The sequence below is a fragment of the Canis lupus genome, chromosome 5, assembly GCF_003254725.2.
Source record: "Canis lupus dingo isolate Sandy chromosome 5, ASM325472v2, whole genome shotgun sequence".
NCBI classification, from domain to species: domain Eukaryota; kingdom Metazoa; phylum Chordata; class Mammalia; order Carnivora; family Canidae; genus Canis; species Canis lupus.
In genome coordinates this window covers 28593048-28607885 of record NC_064247.1, presented here as the reverse complement: position 1 = coordinate 28607885, position 14838 = coordinate 28593048, and the positions used below count along the sequence as shown (strand labels likewise).

At 39.4% G+C, this 14838-nt stretch overlaps 1 protein-coding gene across 1 annotated transcript in view; it reads left to right on the top strand.

The window, feature by feature from the left end:
• The window catches only part of DYNC2H1 (dynein cytoplasmic 2 heavy chain 1), a 339893-nt gene that overhangs the window by 151962 nt on the left and 173093 nt on the right, over nt 1-14838 (top strand). The window contains 5 exon segments of the mRNA XM_025465708.3: nt 2171-2236; nt 3894-3944; nt 4661-4738; nt 7746-7877; nt 8793-8865. Of these exon segments, the coding sequence (XP_025321493.3) occupies nt 2171-2236; nt 3894-3944; nt 4661-4738; nt 7746-7877; nt 8793-8865 (400 nt within the window).

Genomic DNA, 14838 nt, shown 5'->3' with positions numbered 1-14838 from the left:
CTGACTTAGCAGGGAACCGATTTCATTTTTTAGTGAAAGAACTTGGGATTTTTAGCAATCAGCTTCACATTAAACTGCCTGCCAGTCTCTCTTGCTGATTTAGCTGTTGTATTGGTGACAGCAGTGTGACAGCAACAGACCCTTGAAACAGAGGCTTATTAATATTCACATCACAGCCAAGGGAAAGCAACTTAACCTGAAACAAAAAATAATTGACTTGTTTTGTAGCAGAAAATTTAGACTTTTAATAAACTAAAACAAATGGAGAAATGGAGAAAGCTGTCAAGCAGTTTCAGTTGAGATTATTGGTTTTGTCATTCTTCTTTTTTTCCCCAGTAGATCAGAAGTGTTTATTTCAGTAACCTAAGTATTTTGGACAATTATAGTATAAGGAGCATATTTAGTTCTCCCAGATCTTGGTTGGCCTCATGTAGGTCATTAGCATAAAGTGCACCTTATGTCATTATCTGTGGATGATGTCATGTGATTATATACTTATCCCTGAGGCCATGATGTTTTCTGGGACCAGAAAGCAGAGAGAAGGAGAGCCACTATTATGTATTTATGGACTGTATATTATGTGGCTTATTCTTTGCCAACATTTTGGAATTTGGCCTCAGTTAATAATCAACAGTTAGCCCACCGACCCCAGTGGCTAATCTAAGAATCATAGAATGGCAGGGCTTTGCCTTTTCTTAATTAACCCTAGAGACTGCATTATTTTTCCTTAGGTCAAAGGAAGAAATGGCTAAGATAAATGTAGTAATACTGTGTGTGAATTTGTGTGTAAATATATCTTAATCATTATTTCTTTACCTTAGATGAGAGATGCATTTTAAATATCCATTACCATGTGCATTAAGCATCTTAGTGGCTTATCCAGCCAGTTACTGTTCAACCCCAGACCTGAATTCTTTCTGATACCTAAGAACACTGCACATCTCCCGAAATGGCCATGTCTTGCTTTTTATATCTTTAAGTCACCTGGGAATTACTTCATACACATGGTAGTTGGTTGTAATGTTTTTCTCCCACACCTGAGTGGTGGCTGCACCTGCATAAATTTTTCTACTTTGAGATTTTTTTAGTCATTGCCTATGTTATGGTTGTGAACACATGGTTTTTATTTATTCACTACATAGGCATTTGTTGAGTACTTGCTGTATACCCAAAATATACTTTTATAAAGTAAATTATTCTTCTGTATTGTATTATTCAAGACATTGAATCTTTCTGACAGAGGGGTGACTTTCTTGCATGAAAGATCACTAGCTGGTAATCTTTATAGCCCTTATGGTTACTCCGTGTGTAGATTTATAATCCTATGCACGTATTAGATATAAAGTGTTATTTTTAGTATGGGAGAAGCTGTATAAAATGCTTAAATTATAAACTAGTGGGAAATACAGTGCTTGAATAGATGTGGTTTTTTGTTGTTAATAAACATTTACTAATTTTTTAACAGAAATGACATAAGCTTATTTTAGAAAACTTATAAAATATAAAGAAAAATAAAAACCTATAGTTGTAAACTAAATCAGCTATAAAAATTGATACCACATTTCCATTTTTTTGCATATGTATATCCATATTGCTCCTCCTTCTATAATATGGGCTATGCTACATATTTTGAATATTATTTATGAAAAATTTTTGAACATTTAAGATTGTTTCAGTTTTTCCTCCATAACAAAAAATCTTGCAATAAATATCCTCATTTCTTATCTATGAATACATTTATCATCCCTTTGCATAACTTTTTAGAAATGAAATGTCTTGATTTAGGGGGCATATAGAATGTTTCGGATAATGTAAGCATACACATGACAAATAGAAGAGTCCTGATGTAGGAGGTTGATTTTATGAGTAGTGAGAATTCAGACCTCAAAATTGGATTTCAGGTACTTAAATAAAACTATTTTTTTTAAAGAGATGTATATCATGACTAATATTTAGCATTTTTCTCTAAAACTTTGGGTTCTTTATCTTTCCCACCCAACTCGGAAGTGTTGCCCTGTGTAGGTGCTACCTGAACAGTCACATTTTATATTGATAGAAGTAAATAATTTAAAGATAGAACACAGATTTTGTGAACTGAAATTTCAGGACTAAGCTTTTCCAGAAACACAAGTTTAGAAACAGCAAGATAACATTTTATTATTCTTTACAGGCAGATCAGTTGATGTTCGCTTTGCATTTTGTTCGAGGCATGCATCCTGAACTTTTTCAAGAGAATGTAAGTGGAATAAAGGAGGACAATGTTAGAGTTACAAGGACATTTGGTAATGGGCAGAGTTATGGTGAGATTAGCGGTAACTTTAGTCTGAAAAGTATTTATAAGCCTTTTAGTTTTTTTACTAAGTTAGACATGTAGTGTAAGATGCTCATGTCCGCTTCTCCTCTTCGCGGGAGCCCGGGGTTGGGCAGCGATGGTGAGGTAGTGGGACTTCTCACCATGCCTGGACCTTTTTGAACCCCCGCCCATGGCTTCTCATCCCCATCCAGGCACTCAAGCTGATGCAGGTACGTACTGACACATTAGGGGTACCCAGCTACAGTCAGCCTGTGAAGCCAGAGGCTGGGTAGTTCTCAGAAGCTTCCTTGAGCTCAAAGCCTTATGTTCATCTTTTTCATGTGTAATTTATCTTCTTTATCTACAACTTTATTTCTGGTCTGCCATATCACGTGTCTCCAACTTGAAAAGAACTTCCGTCAAGTTAGAGCTAACCAATCCATCTCTGGTGTGCTAATATTTAAAAAGAATTATCTGTAAGTGATTTTCTGGCCAATATCATAAAGTGAGAGTAGAGTAGGAGAGTGTGTGTGTGGGGGGGATTAGTATACGGACCATGACCTTGTAACCCTTAACTCTCCTTGGTCAGATTCTATTTATGTCCTGGATTCTCCTGATTTGAATACTTAAAAGAGCACAGACTTTTCCATGTGCCTGTTTTCTCATTGTTCTCTCTGATTCCACGTGCTCTGGTTCACTTGTGTTGTTTCTCCTGAATTCTTTAATTTGACTCCTTTATTTCTACCATTAGCTTTGATGCCTTTCCCTCCTCCTGTATAATGATGTCCACCATGATCAGTATTTTCCACACTGTGAAAGATTTAATATTCCCTAGTTTTCCCTCCTGGAGTATAATTAAATGTTGGGAAAGGAGAACATTTTTCTCTGACTCCTAGCTGCTAATAGCAATCACTGCTTCTTTAATGTGATTGTATAATTTCAGTAAGAGGAGTGAGTGGTCAGGCTGGGTGGAGGCAGGAAGTAATCTTTTTTTTTTTCTATATTGCTCTCAAATTTTATGTGTTTTCTTTATTTGCTGACCAGTATGTAACAAATAATATGTGACACTAGGGGAAGCTCAAGGGAAGTAATAGATTTTCTTGGAGTGTTAGATTCTATAACATTGGATCTGTTGTGATTTTGTGGATTAAGGTAAAAAATGAATAATGGCAGTCCTCTTCTAATCTGTTGGTAAAGATAACTTAATGGAAGTACTTTTCTCTATTTTTTTCCCCAGGATACACAATTTTAAAATTTTTTGGTACACCAATAAAGTGCTTATTTATTAGTGAAAAATCTCATGTAATAGGACATACACTGAACACGTAAACTTATAGATGAAACATTATATATACATATAGGAATTGTAGTTATTTTTTGCTTGAGTAAAATTGTTTCTGGTAGTTTTCATATGAATGTTTTATGTTGGTACATGAACTCATTCTTGATGTTGATGTACCAGAAGTGGGAAGGTGAGTTTTTTGTTTTCCACATCCTTAGAAAGCTGCATTGTAAGCCATCTTATAGGGAAATTAAAAAAATTCTGTTAAGTGGTTAGTATTTTTATATTTCTTGTTTTACTCATATTTTTATTCAATAGGAATGGGATACGTTTACAGGTGTGGTTGTGGGAGACATGTTGCGGAAAGCTGTAAGTAAAAATAACAAAATTATTTCACTCTTCGGGAAAATATTTCTGGCTTTGACTTCATAAGATATTTGCTTCACAGGAATTTTAAAGTACTGTTGAAATTATACTTTAGAGGAACATGTTCTTGTCTCTCCTACTGTACTTTAAAATAGACATAAAGACATTTATTCTCATCAGAATAATACTACTTAAATACTAAGAAACTAATACAATTTCTTTCAGTATATGTTTTATTCCAAGAAGACTTTGATGATCTTGAGAAAATAAAATTTTGTGTATGACTAGGAAAATTCTTACATAACTTGTTTAAGATTTTTTTTAAATTTTTGATAATGTCATTCAAATTTAGCTTTTTCTCTACTAATTTTATGTCTGAACATGTAATGAATAATATTTTTCTTCAAAGCAACATAACCCGAAATGTGTTGCAAAATCTAGATTATGTCTGAAATGCAAAATTTATAGCAGTTCATTATATTTTATTCCATTTTTCTGAAGTTTCATAAAAGATTATGCACAATGAAAATGAATACATTTATGTAAATTGTTATCTATACCTTGTTATATCGAATTTTATCATAGTGACTTGTAAATTTAAGTAGTAATACATAGAATTTTTTAAAATTAGTGCTCATAAAATTAGCTAGTCACTTGTTAATTTTTCTAAGTCTGAATTTTACCAAATATACCAAAAGAGAATAATTTTTCCTATAAAGGACTCTCAGCAAAGAATCCGTGATCAACTCCCATCGTGGATAGACCAGGAGCGAAGCTGGGCAGTGGCAACGCTAAAGGTATTCATGACATTTCTACTTTGGGGGTATTTAAAATTTTCCTGTACTTAAATCGTTTATTTTTTTACATGCTCCCTATTATACTTAGTGTTGATATTTCTGTGAATATGCCATCAAATCCCTGGGTAAAAGGATAGTAAAGAATTGATTATTCTATTCTGATTAGTGCTTTAATCTATAGCTAAATCTTTCATTCAACATACACGTTTGAATGTATGCATTCATACAACTTTCCAACTTACATTGGTTCCTGGGTGTAAGGTGGATGCTGAGGACAGGGTGAGAGCAGGAATTGCAGTTCAGAAGCCCAACTGCCAGCAGTTTCGTCTGTGTTCTGTACTCAGGCCTCACTGGTACTTTAGTTGGGAACACAAAACGAGATGAACCTCCTTCTCTCAAAATCTATATGTATGTTTCTTTTCCTTTTTTCCTTCCCTGCGCCTTACATCTGCTGTCGTGTGACAGTGGCACGTAGTAAAAACAGCAAGAGTAGAGGTGCTTGCTGGGGACTTACTGTTTTCACAGCGTTATGCAGAGCGTGAAAGTGGCTCACTTCACTGTATGTTTCCAACAGTCTGATGAGGAAGCTCCTGTTCCTGTCCTCATTTGACAGATGAGAAAACCAGGCCCAGAACGATGTGGTCTCTGCTTATGGTGACTTAGGAAGTAGAGTCAGGATTTGATACTGGGCTCCTGGTGGCAGAGTCTGGGCTGGTTACCACGACTCTGTACTGCCTGTTTTTCGTAGGTTTTTATCGAATAGAGTCAGTAGATCCTGCTTTGTTGTCAGTGAATCTTTTTTCTCATCAGCCATTTATTTAGTTCCTACTGCTGGTCAGCACAGTGCCCATGGAGTCCAGATTGCGGTTTTACAATACAGAGAGGCAGCACTGAGCCCACTTGCCCTGTAGGGAGGATGACAGGGAGAACATATTTGTGATATGGTTGGCACCCTACTGGAGCTATACCCCTGGTGTTTGATCCTGTGTCTATTGGGAGACCAGCATGCTGCCTACTGCACTATGGCCATCCCACATTTCTAGCCAAAAACAGAATGATTATATAATGTGGAGCATAAACTGGTAGCAGGAGGCCCTTATACACTAATTGCCACTAAATTTAATAGACTACCATCAAATGTTATCCTAATAGGCTTAGATCACTTATTAAAAATAATGAAAGTGAAATATACTTAATTTTCTACTGTGTAAGTTTAATTTTAGTCAAGTTACATAATGAAATTTGGGCAATATAATGGGTTATTTAGAAGTGAATATAGCTACTTGGATGAAGCATCCTTAAGTACTTGATTTATGTTTATGCCATGTGACATTCTAGTACTGCAGATACAAATCTTCCAAATTCGCCATTCTTTTCAATAACAGTTATCCATATATACAGATTTACATTTCTCATCTTGAAGCCCAGTGTTGATAAAAGTTTGGAAGAGAGATTGCCAAAGGGAAGGGGGGATGGGCAAAGTCAGGTGAAGGGGCGTGGGAGGTGAGGCACAGCACAGGGAACAGAGTCAGTGGTGATGTGATAGCACTGTGTGGAGAGAGATGGTGCTTGTGATGACATAGTTGTATAGCTAAAACTAATGTAACATATATACTCAAAATATACTCAAAAAATTTTTTAATGGGCAAAAGACCTGAATAGACCTTTTTCTAAAACAGACATACAAATGGCTGACATATATACGAATAAGGTGCTCAGCATCATTGATCATTAGGGAAATACAAAGTCAATCACAGGTACCAGTTCACAACTCTTAGGATGACTATAATTGGAAAGACAAGATAACATGTGATGGCAGCGTGATAGAGAAAAGGGAAAATGTACACTGTTGGTGAGAATATAAATTGGCGCAGCCTTTATGAAAACATTGTGGAGTGTCCTCAAAAAATTAAAACTAGAACTACTGTATGCTCCAGCAGTCCTACTTCTTACCTCTGGGTATAAATTCAAAGGAAATGTTTATTATTATAATTCACCCAAGATATAGTCACAATCTACATGTTCATCAGTGGATGAATGGATGAAGAAAGTGTGATCTATCCATCTATAAGAGAATATTATTAACAAGTGTGAATATATTCCATTATGGTAATTATTTCACAGTGTAAATGCTTATGAGAGCATTCCTTAAATACATACGATTTTGTCAGTGATACCTCAGTAAGGCTGAGAAGGATGAAAAACCAAGTTTGGAAAAGATGGTAGTCTTGGAGGTAGAAGGGAACAAATGTGTTAAGGCAGAGCCTTGAGAGATGGTGGCATTTTTTTTTTTAAGATTTTCTAAATTTATTTATTCATGACAGACAGAGAGAGAGAGAGGCAGAGACACAGGCAGAGGGAGAAGCAGGCTCCATGCAAGGAGCCTGATGTGGGACTCGATCCAGGTCTCCAGAATCAGGCCCTGGGCTGAAGGCAGTGCCAAACTGCTGGGCCACTGGGGCTGCCTGAGACGGTGGTGTTTAAGGTGAATGCTGAATGCTCAGTAGGAACTGATGAGAAATCTTGGGTAGAGATTAATAAGTAGAGACTTAGAACGTCTAGGGGCAAGGAAGCCAACATGTGTATGAATGGGACATAAGTGGATGTGGGCTAGGAAACACACGCTTTCCTCAGGATTTGGTGTTGGCAGGAAAGTTGGCGGTTGTGATCGTCCTGTGCAGCTGAAGCGAGGCACAGGTTCGTGCACACTCACACACATCTGTCCTTTCTCCAGAAGGTGAGGTTCTTCTGTAGAGATAAGACTCAATCACTTGCACATACTGCTTTCGTGCTACTTGGGAAATGTTTAATTTTACCTGCTTATGGGTTGGAGCAGTCCAATACCATGTTTCTGATCTAGAAATTAGCAGATGGAGCCAGTGTGAAGGGGGGAAAGAAGCCAACACATGCCCATTGGTACTTGGTTTTAGTTTACTCTTTCAGTAGTGCTTGTGGCTCTTTCACATGTGCTTGTGGCTCATTGTGTGGGGCTGTGCTTGTGTTTTAGATTGCCCTCCCCAGTCTTTATCAGACCCTCTGCTTTGACGACGTGGCTCTGTGGCGGACATACTATCACAGCTCGGTGTGTGAGCAAGAGTTTCCATCTATTCTGGCAAAGAAAGTGTCCTCATTTCAGCAGGTGAGTTATCTCAATGCATAAAAATATCTGACATTTCTTTTGTATTCAGAAGCTATTTCAAGGAAAGCTCTGCCTTTGGGTGTGGCATAATGTTATGGCGGGGAAAGGCTTTCAGCTTTTCCATCTGCCTGGGTGGGGGGGATGTCACTGGCAGAATTTCTGGATAGGATGTCCCCCTGTAGCCCTACTTCTTCCCTCCGCCTCCTCCCCTGTCTCCACCCAAAGAGTGTGCCATAGAGAAAGAGTCCTGGCAAGTTTTCCGAGTCTGGATCTCAACAGAGTAGTGAACCTGCTGATGGGTTCTGCCCCATCAGTTGGGGAGGCACAGGCTGCGAGTGGCTGGGCTCTCTAGGAGCAGGTCCTCCGGGTCACTGACCCTGGTTTGTGTCTCTTCCTTGGCTGCGGGCGCTTTTGTCCTTGTCTCTCCACACTGAATGCCCCTTTACCAAGTACAGTTTAAAAAAAGAAGGAAAGAAAGCTAAGAAGAACTTTATTTGAAAACAGAAACATCTAGGTTTATACATGATTGACTGTAAAAATAGTGATTTGAAAATCTTAGGATTTGAGGGCTTCTCTTCGATGGTTACCAGAAGGCCTCATGTATATGCTCTTGCTTTCACCTGCTTTTGACCCTTGTCAGATACTGAAGACAAAGTGAGACCTATGGCTACTGCATGCTCCTGCTGACTCAGATGAGAAGCTTGAGGCAGTAAATGGGTTTTAGTAAAAGTTTTCACTATTAAGGACGTATCTTTGTATAAAACTGTTGTGACAGTTTGTGTAAGAAAGTATTGTGGAACAGTGATCAGTGTTCACGTATTTAAGTAAATATTTGTTTAATTAACTAACATTAACTACTGCTTAAAGTTCTCAGGGGAACTTACTATTTAAAAATGCCCCACACTTTATTTTAAGGTTCTCGTGGTACAGGCCCTCAGACCAGACAGATTGCAAAGTGCCATGGCTCTGTTTGCATGTAAAACTCTGGGTAAGTGCAGTACTTTTCTAGACCTAGACTGCTGACCGGAATTATTTGGTTTTTAATTTACATTTGAGTTTATGTTACCCTTGGTTTAGAAGATTATAAAGTCTTTTCCTTCATTCTACTTATCTTAAAACCCTTACTGGATTAAAAAATAAATGTATGTTGCATGTGACTGGTTTACACTAATTTGTAGTAAATCTGATGCATCGTTGACATCCTATATTTAGTTAATAGTGTTTGAGATTTAAAAAATTATTTTATTGTGAAAACACTTTAGACATTTATACATTTGTTCTTAATTAGGACTTTAAAGCAGGGAATCAAGTGTTTGACTTAGATAACTAAAGTAAAATAAAGTAATACCCATAATCCTAAGGGGAGAAAAGCCTTTAAAATGAATTATTTTTTGCTCTAAGCAAAAAATGAAGAATTTGTCTTTTAGCTTACAATCTATGCAATCCATTTTTAAAATCTGTCTTCTCAGAAAGAATGAAGTTATTCATTTGTAAGTAAACTATAGCATATTTTGATTTTTCTCAAGAGAATTTGGAAAACTATGTTAAAGAAAGACTATGTAAAGTATTTTAGTTGAAATGGAGTCATCTAAGAATAGCGAATCTGTTTTCTTAAACCACAGGAAGTTTGGAAATGAAAATTCTGGCATAGGTGAAGATGTATGCTGACATTTTTTTCTAGAAATCCTCCATTTCTATTTAACATTTTATTCATATATGAAATTTAAAAAAATTTTTTTAAAGATTTTATTTATTCATGAGAGACACAGAGAGAGAGAGAGAGAGAGAGAGAGAAAGGCAGAGAACACAGGCAGAGGGAGAAGCAGGCTCCATGCAGGGAGCCCGACGTGGGACTCGATCCTGGATCTCCAGGATCATACCCTGGGCTGAAGGCGGCGCTAAACTGCTGAGCCACCCGGGCTGCCCCATATATGAAATTTTATGTGGAAGTTGTCTTAATTATTTTTTGTCTTAATTATTTTTTAATAATTATGTATGTTTTTGTTCATAGATTTTCTCATATAAATAAGCTTAGCAAAGAATTTTAGGAAATTGAAAAAAAATATACTGGGTTTTCAGTACTCATCACTGGAAAACTTGACAGGACGGACTAATCATTCTTCTGTTGTCTTGTAAAGTTGTTAGAGTTGACTGTACCAGGTCCTATTCTTTTTTACTTAATTTTTAAGATTTTATTTATTCATGAGAAACACAGAGGGAAGCAGCCTCCATGCAGGGAGACTAATGCGGAACTTGATCCTGGACCTCCAGGATCATACCTTGAGCCAGAGGTAGACACTCAAATGTTGAGCCACCCAGCTGTCCATACTAGGGTCCTGTTCTGAGAAATTGTCTCAGCTTCAGTTTTGTTCTAGTAAACACACTTTTTCATTTAAACGTGGCTGTTTGTAACGATCCAAATGACAGTAACACTTAAATCGTTGTTTTTATATGCCGGGTACAAGTCTGTGCTGCACACATATTTGCTCGCTTAATCCCCACACTAGCATCACGAAGGGCTATTTCTAAATACTGATTTAAAAATGAGGAAACAACATCACATAGCTAATAAACAACAGAATTCAGATCCTGCTCCTTAGTTCATGTTCTTATTAAGTACTGAAGGGGTCACATTTTTCCTCAGTGTGGAGGGATATTTTTGGCAGGTGCTCACATGAACATGTATAAAGTTATCCACACACATTCACCCGCAATCTAACCTAGTGTAGCAGTTTCCTGGGGCTTCTGTAAGTATCACAAACCAGGTGGCTTCATGCAACAGAAATTTGTCGTCTCTTGGTGTTGGAGGCTAGAAGTCCAAAATCAATGTTACTGCAAGGCCATGCTCCCTCTGAAACCCATGGGGAATCCACCTGTGCCCCTCCATGGCCTCTAGTGGTTTGCTGGCCACCTGGCCTTTCTTGGGTCACAACTGCATAATCTGCATGATATTTTCCCTGAGTATCTCTTCACATGTCTGACTCCTAATGAGGCCCCATCATGTGGGGGTAGGTGCCCACCATATTCCAATATGACCTTGTCTGAAGCTAATTCTCTCTGTCCTGACCTTGCTTCCATGTAGGGTCATTCTGAGGTATTGGAATTATAGCTTCAGCTTCTCTGTTTTGGAGGAACACCGTTCAACCCTTACTACCCATCAGTCCAGCTTTTCACCTAACGGCCATCTTCTGCTTCCCCCTCTGGCAGAACACACATGCGCACACAGGTGCACAACATCTTGAGGCGCGAATGAGACTGGCCACCCAGCTGGCTGCTCTGGGTCTGTGGAGATGCACCTGCATGTGCTCTGGCTTACCTTCCCTTGAGCAAGAAGAGGAGAGTCTCTCTGTCTGATGGCTTGCCTGTGTCCCTGCTCATTTTTACTCTGGTCTGGCGGAATGTCCACTAACTCTTGGTTGCAAGTGATAGGTGCTGATCTCACACCCACTCCAGTGAGGAAGGGCAGTGCTGTAACCAGTACCCAGGAAGCTAGAGCTAGGGCTGGCCTCGGTGCCCGTAGGTCTCATGGACTCCAGCAACGTGGGCCTTCTTTCCTAGTCCCAGCCTTACACATTCTCCTTCCATTTCTCTTCTCTCTCCCCTCACTCCATCTTTGTGTCTCTGTTTCTTTGTGTCTTTATCTCTTTCCTGCCTGTGTATTGCCTTTGGCCTTTGAGCTCATATGTATTCTGTGTATGAGGCTGCCCGCCTCCTGGGATAGAATTTAAAGCTTGTGATGAGAGAGAGCTTTCCCTCCCAGCCTCACTTTCAGAATCCCAGGAATAGACTCTGATGTGCTTGGCTTGGTAACATGATCAGCTCTGCAGCTCATCCTGCCAGAAATACATACAATAGCAGTTTCCCCAAGAGCGGTCATGGGTGGAGGAGGGTCTGCTACCAGAAATGAGGGAAGAACTGCTACTGTCAAAAGATACCCACTAGAGTCAGTTTATTATTTTTTTATAAATTTATTTTTTATTGGTGTTCAATTTGCCAACATATAGAATAACACCCAGTGCTCATCCCGTCAAGTGCCCACCTCAGTGCTCGTCACCCAGTCATCCCCACCCCCCGCCCTCCTCCCCTTCCACCACCCCTAGTTCATTTCCCAGAGTTAGGAGTCAGTTTACATGTCATGTGTTTTAACTGGTTCTCACACTGAAGTAGTTGGGTGGTTGCACCATTAATGTATAAAGTGCATTTTGAAAGGCTGACTCCTTTAAAAGTTACAAGTATCTAACTTCTGATTCTGGAAAATGAGGTATTTGAACAAAGATACTAGTGTCCATGTTAACAAATACCCAAAGCGTACTTTGTCTTGTGACCGAAATGTTTAGTGTGTTGCCAAACGCAGACATCCATGTTGGTAGTAACTGGATAGTGGGCATATGATTAATGTGAAAACTGTCCCTGCATCTGCCACTTGGATGTTAGCTGAGGGAAGTGGCCTTTTACCAACATTTTTTAGAAACACAGGAGCAGTGAGACAGGAGTTCTTCACTCCCATTGTCAGACCTTCCCAGCAGCCATACGGGAGCTCTGTTCGTTATCTCTATCATGTCCCTGTGAGTGAGTGGCCTGCTCCAGTGAAAGGCCAACCTATCTGCTCTGTTTCTTACTCCTGCCATTTCCCCTTCTCCGTCAGCAATTTCACCTCCTTGAAGGGACCATTTTGTCAGCAACAATCCTGTCTCACAAATGGCCCCCCTCCAGCTGCTTCTCTTTCTGCAGCAGGACGTGTGGGCAGCGTGTCTTGGTGAGATTGCAACGGCCACTCTGCGCTCACTCTGTCCTGCTCGCTCGCTCTTTGCTTCTACCTAGCAGCCCCCCAGGATTGCTCTATTACCTCCACAGAGCTGTTTTGTATACTTCCTTTAAATGCTCTTTACTTTCTACTCTGGGTTAGTGTTTCTTTCAGTCCTCAGCCATTTCAAGCTGTTCCTTGTCATTTTCCCATATGGGCAGTTTCTCGGCATGTCTTCAAAATGTTGGCCTATTTATTCTTCCTTCCAGCACATTCTCTCTCTAGTAAACTTGCTGGCTTGCAGAGCTATCCGTGAATTACTGATTCTTTATCTCCTGTTCTTAGCCCTGACCTCCTGGAATTCTAGACTCCTCTGTCCAAGTGCTTATTTGATATTTTCACGTGAACGTCATGTCACACAGATTCAACAGGACCGACCTAGAACTTGGACTTGTCTATACCAGTATCCACTCAGTTGCTCATACCAAATACCTGGGAGAAACCCCTCCTCCTTGTCCTTTGCTTTCCAGACTCCATCTACCAGCAAGTTTTTTTGGCTCTAACATTTGCTCTGAATTAATTTACTTTGCTCCATTTGCTACTAATTTAATGCAAACTGTTATCCTCTCTCACCTCGGTAACTGCCGTAGCTTTGGCTCTGTCTTCAGAATGCATTCAGAATCCACTTCTCACCCCTCCATTACCACCTACCCACTTTGTTTCAGCCACTGGCACATAAACAGGATTACCGCTGTTCAGGCTGCTTTTCTCCCCACTCCCAGTTTATTCTCAACAGAGCAGCCACAGGGCCATTAGAAATACCAGTTAGATCATAGAGCTCCTCAGGCCCGAGTCTTCTGATGGCCTCATCTTTCCTGTATCCTTACCCTGTCTTAAAGGGTCTTAGCTCTTCCAGTCCTGTGTTTGCCCCTTAGATCCCTGCTCCTTCCACTCTGACCCTCTTCCAGTCCTTTCCAACCATAAGAGACCTTGCCTGTTCTTCTGGAGTACCTACTGTGTTTCTGCCATCTCAGGACCTTTTTGCACCCGCTGTTCTTTCCAGGAGAGCTCACTCCTTTCCCCACTATCTTCCCTGCTTCTCTGCTCAAATGTCACTTTTTCAGTGATGATTTCCCTGAGCACTCTGTATAAAATAATGTACTCCTACTTGCTCTTTTACGTGACTTACTTTCCTCCATAACAGTTGCTAACATCTGACACATTGTTATTGTGTGTTCTCCAACTAGAATACAAGCCTCAAGAGGGATCTTAAATCACTTCTGGGAGGGACACCTGGGTGGCTCAGTGGTTGAGTATCTGCCTTCAGCTCAGGGCATGATCCTGGGGTCCGGGATCGAGTCCCATATCAGGCTTCCTGCAGGGAGCCTGCTTCTTCCTCGGCCTATGTCTGCCTCTCTCTGTCTCTGTCTCTCTGTCTCTCATGAATAAATAAATAAAATATTAAAAAATTCATTTCTGGAACAGAGGCACTATAAATGCTTGTTCTGACTTGGTCTCCCTACTTGAGCTCTTGCCTCCTTTCCAATCCATTCTCTTCATACAGCTGTGTAGTCTTTAAAAATTGAAACTAGATCATCTCAGTTTTTGTATACGATCTCCAAAATATTCTTAGACCACTTAGAATAAAATCCGGATTCCTTACATAAGCTTATAAGACTCTGCTTGCTTCTCTGACCTCAACTGTACCACTCTTGCTTGTTCCCCATGTACCTGTGGGAAAAACTGCTTTCAGACCTTTGCACCATCTTTCTGCTCTGTGCTTTTCCTTCTTTTGTTTGTTTGTTTGTTTGTTTTTTGGATCCTTTTCTGGAGATTTTATTTAATATAGGAATATCTTCCAGTGACCTGAATAATACTTCTTAGTTCTGCAGTAGTAAAGATTATTACTCCCTTTAATACTTCTTTTAAAAAGAAAAAGGTTATTTTATTAAAATTCAAGCATAATGCACAGTGTTGTGCTGAGCACCAGGTGTTGCATGGAAGTGCTGAATCCTTCATTCAGATGTTAGCTTTATAATACTGCAGTTCCAGAGAGGTCTTTCTGGGCCACCAAACAGGACCAACACATCAACCTGTGTTAATTCCCTATAATAGGACTCAACACTATCCGACATGTTTCTGGCCTATCTATATATTTATTATCTGTTTCTATAACTCATTGCAAGTTTAAGTAAAACAAGGCAATTTTCAGAGAGG